The sequence below is a fragment of the Cimex lectularius genome, unplaced genomic scaffold (genome assembly GCF_000648675.2).
Source record: "Cimex lectularius strain Harlan isolate CLEC.00 unplaced genomic scaffold, Clec_2.1 scaffold109, whole genome shotgun sequence".
Taxonomy (NCBI): Eukaryota; Metazoa; Arthropoda; class Insecta; order Hemiptera; family Cimicidae; genus Cimex; species Cimex lectularius.
This window is the reverse complement of record NW_019392781.1, coordinates 838,809-846,632: the sequence shown is the minus strand read 5'-3', so window position 1 is coordinate 846,632 and position 7,824 is coordinate 838,809. Positions and strand designations below refer to the sequence as shown.

General features: G+C 33.0%; 1 protein-coding gene across 1 annotated transcript; it reads right to left on the bottom strand.

The window, feature by feature from the left end:
• Positions 1-5,754: 5,754 nt before the first annotated feature.
• On the bottom strand, positions 5,755-7,599 carry LOC106666049 (2-(3-amino-3-carboxypropyl)histidine synthase subunit 1). Its single transcript, XM_014392930.2, has 3 exons — positions 6,644-7,599; positions 6,296-6,461; positions 5,755-6,142 (listed from the first exon to the last, which is right to left on the bottom strand). The coding sequence occupies exons 1-3, from the start codon at positions 7,405-7,407 to the stop codon at positions 5,831-5,833; spliced, it is 1,242 nt and encodes a 413-aa protein (XP_014248416.1). The 5' UTR covers positions 7,408-7,599; the 3' UTR covers positions 5,755-5,830.
• Positions 7,600-7,824: the final 225 nt, after the last annotated feature.

Here is a 7,824-nt window from a genome sequence, read left to right as displayed (position 1 = left end):
AAGGTTGAAAGTGGGGTCTTCCTTGTTTATAAAGACTTCGACTACAGTTACATAATCGTTATTATAAAAGTTCCTTATCATTTAGGGATAAAGTAAATTAAAAAAACACACACCTGATAAAACTGTAAAAAAGAGAAAGATTCGGGGGGAAAAAAGTATTATAAATCAAACATGATTTACACAGTGGTGAAAGTTTTGTTGCCACTGTAAATATGTGATCTGAGTTTTGGCCATTTTCTGGCCTACTTTGCTTAAAGAATGTTAAAATATGCACACAAAAAAACAGAATTTTGTTGATTTATCTTTTTAAATCATACCAAATTAGAATATTCTGGGTCGTAAAATATTTTTCTTTTTATGTTCACCAACAATGAAATTAATACACTAAAACATGATGTATTTTTTAACTTTAAATAACGATTTATGCTCATTTAATTACATTTACTTTATATTTATAATTTTTATTAATATTATCATTTATACAATATACAAAAATAAATAAATTCACTCAACCAGAATTATATTACCCCTCCTGTTTCAATTGAATATGAATTTTGTTGAGAGTGTGCTGGAGATTTTTTCTGAACAAAATCCATTATAATTAATTTAAACAAATTAATTAATAAAGGCTAAAAAGCAAATGAAAAAAATGTAAAATTTAAATTAATCATTCTTTTATATGTACGGTCTTGATTGAGATGAAAATTTTAGCGTCACGAGTGGGATTCGAACCCACATCACCGAAGGTCTTGGGTTTGAATTCCGCTCATGACGTTAACTTTTTCATCTCGACCAAACCTTAAATAAAAAGAATAATTAATTGAAATAATTAGTATGGTCAATTAGACCACTGAACATTGATGGATTAAAATGTAAAATGCAATAATTAAAATTAATCACGACAATGAGGTCAAATCCAAGTTTTGATCATTTTCTGGCCTACTTTGCTTACAGAATGTTTGTTAAAAAAACGGAATTTTGTTGATTTATCTTTTTAAATCATATCAAATTAGAATATCCCAATACGTAAAATATTTTTCTTTTTATGTTAACCAAAAAAATTTTTTTTACCTCTAAATAACGATTTATGCTCATTTAATTAAATTTACTTTATATTTATAATTGTTTAATCATTTTTAATTTATACAATGTAAATAAATAAATTCATTCAACCAGAATTATATTTGGCCTCTCCTATTTCAAAATTAATGTATTTGAATTTTGTTGAATATATGCTGGAGAGTTTTGTTGGTCAATGTCCATTATAATAAATTTAGAAAAATTAATTAATAAAAGGTAAAAAGCAAATGAACAAAATGTAAAATATTATAATTAGAATTAAAAATATTAAATTAAGCAATGATAAAAAATTAAAGGTAAATAAATAACTAATTAAGTCAACTGTAGTAAAAGAATCTTAGGAAGAGATCAATTAGGAGAAGATGTAAATGATAAACGCAATAAAAATAAATGGTTACTTCCCTGAATTTTCTTTCCTGGCAAGACAGCGGGTATATAATGGTTTTATTACGCTAAAATCATGACAGTCCAAGTTTCGACTTTTTTTTTTTTTTTTTTTTTTTTTTTTTTGAAGAATTTCACATGGATATTTTTATTGTTGGATATACGTAATATTACTGAACTGCACTAATCAGAATCAGAAATAACTTTTGGCCTTTGCTTGCTAACAAAGCTAAGCCTTTGTTGACAAATGAGCCTAAGTAATTACCTAAATACCCACACTTTTCAAATAACAACTCGCCCATTACAAATAGACTTCAGGGACTTCTTAATTGATTGGGTTAATGAAGTTTTTTAAAAATCTAATTTTAGTCGCAGTTACAATCCCAGAGCATAAACTGTTATTTAGAGATTTAAAAAATATTATTTTTGGTGTATTAATTTCATTAGTGGTTAACATCTACGACGCAGAATATTTTAATTTAGTATGATTTAAAAACAAAAATCAACAAAATAGTACTTTTTTATATTTTAACAAACATTCTGAAGGCAAAGTATGTCAGAAAATAGTCAAAACTTGGATTTGACATGATTAATGAGTTTCTAGCATTACAACCCTTAGATACCGACTTTCACGGAAATCGGTGTAAATTAATATTTTGACTGATAATTTTGTCGACCTGTGTGTCTGACTTTCCTAGTCCAAGCTCTAACATGATTTTTCTCGAAAGCTAGTGGATTGATTTTCATGTTTGTAATTCGTTTTAAAGAAATTTTCAACTGCATTTTATAACTGTATCAAAGATTAAAATTGGTCTGTAATTTCTATTTAAAAAACGAGGTTAATTTCTGATAAATTATATTCCTATTTTCTTATAGAAATATTTTATCTATTTTTATGGATAGATATTCCTACACATTCCTACGTGCCTCTTCTTTCAAATGGTCCCTTTGACATTAAAATACTTTTAGCCGTTTTTGAATTATAGACATTTCAATCAGATATTCTGATAATGACTGCTCAAAAATAGGAAAAATTTTAGGGGTCAAAAAATCTATAAATTTAAATTCAAACAAAAATTTATACGGTGTCTCCAGAGGTGCTAAAACAACATTTCATATTAGTTTTACGGAAAAAAATATTACCTCGTTTACATGAAAAATATTTAGTTTTTAGAATTTTTTTGTTATTGATAAATTTGGATAACTTTTACTATATTTTTATTGCAGTCTTCATAAAAAATGCTGTAAAATGATATATTCACATAGTTGATTTGAGCAAGTAGAACAGCGAAATAAAAATAAAAAAAAAAAAAACAACAGAAAATTTCAACTTTAAAAAAAATGTTTTTTTTTTGGGCGAAACCAGGGCCTATTCACAAAGAAGTGGCATATGTGTGTCTGATAGTTTGGAGTACAAAATCGCAAAAAAAAATTTGGTCCAAATATTTTGAAAAGCCTAAGTTTTTTCCTCTGCCTGTATTTATTGGCGTGAATGCATAGTATGAGTGTACTGGCTGCCTAAAACTCAAAGGTAGGTGATTACACACCAATTTTTAAAAGAAATCATATCTACCACATCTATCACTGTAATTAGTTAATATTTTAACAGACTGAATTTCTCAAAAGTTTGTATTTGTTAGCATGATTGCATAGTATGAGAGGATGGATTCTCCTGGCTGCCTAATAATCAAAACCAGTCGATTCTGTACCAATTTTTGAAAGAAATCTGATCTTCTTTTGTACTTGGTCAATATTTTTAATACCTAAGTCTCTTCTCTGCTTGTATTTACTAGCGTGAATGTGTACTACGAGATTCTATATTATAATGGCTGCCTATAACTAAAAATAAATAATTCTGTGTTGAGTATGAGTGTAAATTGTACTGGCTGCTTACAGTTCAAATGTTGATTCTTTGTCAATTTTTGGAATAATTAGTACTCAGTCAATCTTTTTAAAACTTAAATCTCTCATCTGCTTGTATGTATCAGTATAAGTCAGATTTATGTTGGTGTGTAGCAGATGTATGTTTTGGAATTGATTGAACAAATAAACGGTTTGTTTTTTAACTTTTCTTAGGGGGGTTTTCAAACCACTACTCTTCTGGTCATTAATGTCCTTGCGAAATAAATTTCGAAACTTTTTTGTGTATAAAAGCCGAGGTGTTGTCTTAATGATTATAGTTACTCGAGTAAGCTGACTCTTCGAGGATGTCTACGCTTAAGAACGTAAGTTTTTTGTTGTTTTTTTAAATATTTATTACAAAATTATTTCTAAGCCTGATTTTCAGTGTTTACTGTTGGTTTTGCTCTTCGCGATCGCCTTGGCTGCCCCGCCGGCCGTCAACGACAAGAAGAACGACTTGGAAGGATCGGAACTTTTCTGGAGCGGATGGAAGAAGTGGCACTTGCGTCCGTGGGGTCACCCTTGGCGCAACCCTTGGGCCAACCGCTGGAACGACCCTTGGGCCGACACCTGGGGAGGTAAGAGATCTATTACACAAATTCCGAAAAAACTTTTAGTTATGACAAAATCTGTTGTGATGCAGCGTACTGGAGATTATAAAGGACAGCCACACAGGACAGTTAAGAGGCCGTGTACCTATTTAAATAAACTTATTTATTGATAATTTACACTCTTTTTATTTCTTACCCATTATAAAAAATTTAAAGTATAGCAATATAAAAATTTAACATGACATGAGAGAAGAAACTTTAAGCAACTCATGCTGAATTTATGGAACTAATCACTTTACTGGGGGTCCGTTTATTCTCGCTGGTTTATTTAATTTTTTTTTAGGTAAGTTAAGAAACCAACAAGAATAGATGGACCTGATAAAGTTCAACATGTGTTTTTCCACTTGAACACCAACCAACTTAATATAAATTCACTTTTTTCCGCATCCTACATGTATTTGTTAAATTTAAACAATGTTTGTAAATCCCAGGCCCTAAAGATGATCTCAATAATAATCGAAACGTTGGCACGATAAAGAAAATGTTTTTCTGAAACCCACACCACACCAGACATCTCACGATTTCCGAATAATCAGAGAAAAAAAACATTTACACCCTTTATTGAAAATATTATCTAACTAATTACGTAATAAATTAATGTTATTAAATTAATTATTAATCGTACGAATGCTTGCTGTCTGACTGCGATATTTTATGTTAAAAAATGGATCTGCATTATTTCAAAAAGATCAATAGACCATCTGCATATCTTTTGCAATTATCCGAATGTAAAGGGGTCGGTAATGGCAAACTTTGAGAGAAAGGGGTTGGAGATGTGGGGTACAGTGGACACGTCGCGATTCAGGCGTTTTGCTAACAGCGACACCCCCCCCCCCGGACAAGATTCTTGCCACTGCAGAATATAAATATGCCAGCAATACATACTCACATTTGTCCATTTTAGGGCTTAGCCATCTGCCAATTTTTTTTATTATTATTAATAAAGGCAAGCAACTAATCATATTCTGCCTTGAACTATGTTTAGGGTGGCGATGAAAAGAAACCATTGGCAACAGGACCAGCTGTTCTCTTGTCGCTTAGCGATAAGCACATAGAACCCGCTTACAGTCCCAAAATAAATATTAAAAAAATATTAACATTAATTCACTTTCTTAAAACTATTACTGTATTATTAAATTTTATTAAGAATTATTCATAATTGTTTGTTTATTAATTTTTTATGGTTGCAATTTGATGAAAGCTAGTAATAGAATATTGAAGAAAATGGTTCTTTTGAATCTTAAAAAAAAATCTTATAATCAGATTTAGCTTCTTTTAAATATTTTCAGGGTTATGATTTATGGAAAGAATCATAAAAGATATGAGGAGCACTCCAAGGAATTAAAAAAAAAATAAAATAAAATAAAATAACAAAATAAAATAAAATAACTAAACTTATAATTTTTGGGTTAAAAAAATTTTTAAAAAAATAATAATAATAATAATAAATATTTATTGGGAGGTCCGGGTAGCCCATGTGTAACATAGTCCAGGTTAATCCTTTTGAATTGAAAGACAAATTATTTGAAAAATGACCAAAGCACTCACTCACAATATTTGTCGGTGCAGGAGCAGGGGACACGCATCAATGGTCTCTTTTTCTTTTCTCCTTCCTTCTTATCTCGCTCCTGATCCTGACAAATATTGAACAATCGTTCAGCTGGAAAATTCAACACCCTGTTACTGGAAAATTCAACAGGCTCTTAATGAATAATAAATAATAATACTTTCTCATTTTTGATAATAAAGGAAACTACTTCAAATGAAAGTCACTGAATTATTATAAGCAAAAACATAACAACAATAATTTATTTACTGAAGTATTCACAAGTGAGGCGAACATAGGAAAAAAGTCAGTTTTTGCATCCTTTTCCGCAGCACTCTTTTTTGAAGTTGGGCGTCCAAGGCCCGAGGCTCTCGTTCGAGTAAAAGTCCATGAGTAAGCCCGATTTGTTAGCCGCGTCCCACTCGGTCTGTCCCAAAGCGACAGCCGCTTCCCACGGCGACAGCAACGGCGTTGGGAACTGAGATCCCCAGTCTATCGACAGTCTCGGACAGGCAATTTGAATCCAGCTATCGACGTTCTTGAACATTTTCAACTTGTCCGGATATATTTCGGATAAAAGGACGATGACGAAAGATTTCCCACTTTTTGCCAGCTGACACTAGAATAAAAAAAATTAAAAATCAGAAATGTGTGGTGATTAATGACTGTTAATCGATAATTATTCAGAAATCGTGAATCGTGGTGACCAGACCGCATCTCACGATTTCTGAATAATTAATAATCTGTTATTGAACTAAATGAAACATCTTACTTTGAAATTATTCATAACATTCGGATTTCCTTGACGACCTAGGGTTCCCAGGATCAACCCAAAGACTGAAGACTCTTTTGATTTATTAATCGCCAACCGTCTTCCTTCGTACAGCGCTGCATGATTGTACCATTCTTCCGTTAGTTTTTTCTCATAAGGATCATACCTAGATGAAACAAGTAAAAAAAAATGTTAACAATTTGAGTCTCTCCAACACGGTTCAGTTGTCGCTATCATCAGCTAGCAATAATAGGCTGATCTAGATTTGTTTGAATTTTAATTTATTGCATTTGCCAATCGTACAGGTTTAAGAAGATTTATAAAATCAGAAAATCAAATCAGGACTACCTGAATGCTCTAAGGTTGGGGTTGGCGATCATGGCTGCTTCAAGGTGAAAACGCCCATCGCCAAGATATATGAGCACGTCTACGTCTCGCACCGTAGGAGCGGTGCAGCCTAGAATTTCACCCCTTGACAGCGGTTTACTCTGAGGTATCGTAATATCATAGCCATCCTTGTTAAGAGCAGAAGCCGCTGCGTGTAACGTAGTGATGAACTGCACGGTGCTTGTAAAACACAGTTTATCTTCTTTTGAAAAGTTGTGTTTGATCGTGTCGATAAAGTGAGCTCCATCAACTTTGATGTCGACGAATACATACAGCACTTTAATATTTTCCATCCGATCCACCGGTACAAGGCAAGAGTGTCCGTAATGTACGAGAAGGTCTACGTTCAAGGCTGTCGCAGTGTAGTCGTCGACGCAGCAAGCGCCGTAAGTCACATCGCCCATTATCACGGTGTCCGCTTCGGTGAATCGTTCTATAATGTCGCACAGCCTTGTCGAAAAGGGCAGCAGCCCTTCCGGCATCTGCAGGGCGACCCTTTTCGCCTCGAGGGACTTTATCCTCCAGACCGTCTTGTGCACTTCGAAGTTGTAATTCGACGGGAGGGACTTTATAGACTCGTTCAGGTCGAAATTGTTCAATATATCGTCTGGGATTTTGTTCAACGTCTTTGTCAAAGGCCTGAACACTTTCCTTGCCGGATTCGCCTTGATGACGATCGTCCTTTCTTCGTTCTCGTCTTCGACTTCTGGCATTCTCGGTGTCATAAAAATTAAAAAGCACTAAACTTAAAAAACAAACAGTGCTAATCAAATGTCACAACCACACAGCATAAACCATAAAGCAAACAGAACCTTACAGATTACAGACTAGCGGAATTGCATGAACCCACATGCCCACATGCACACTCATTGGCGCTTCACACGGTCGTGGTGTGAATGTGATCAGTCAGTGAATGTCAAATAGTCAATGAATGTCTGCCTTTTTCTGGTTTTCTTGTATAAAATTGGAAAAACTCTGATTTTAAAATGCTGCTTCAAATCTGCTGAATGCTGATTACAAAGACAAAACCAATCATGAATCATGATGCTGCTGCTTGCTTACCCCAGTATTTGGCAGAATTATAAAAAAGACAACTCCTGACTCTGGTACACCAGATGTAAAACCTTGGGCTTGTAATATAC

Excerpts from the sequence above, each read along its gene's own strand:
- LOC106666049 (XM_014392930.2), bottom strand. The coding sequence starts at position 7,407 with ATGACACCGAGAATGCCAGAAGTCGAAGACGAGAACGAAGAAAGGACG. Across the intron at positions 6,462-6,643 it reads CCCAACCTTAGAGCATTCAG|GTATGATCCTTATGAGAAAA; the intron begins GTAGTCCTGATT and ends TGTTTCATCTAG. Across the intron at positions 6,143-6,295 it reads ATGTTATGAATAATTTCAAA|TGTCAGCTGGCAAAAAGTGG; the intron begins GTAAGATGTTTC and ends TTTTTATTCTAG.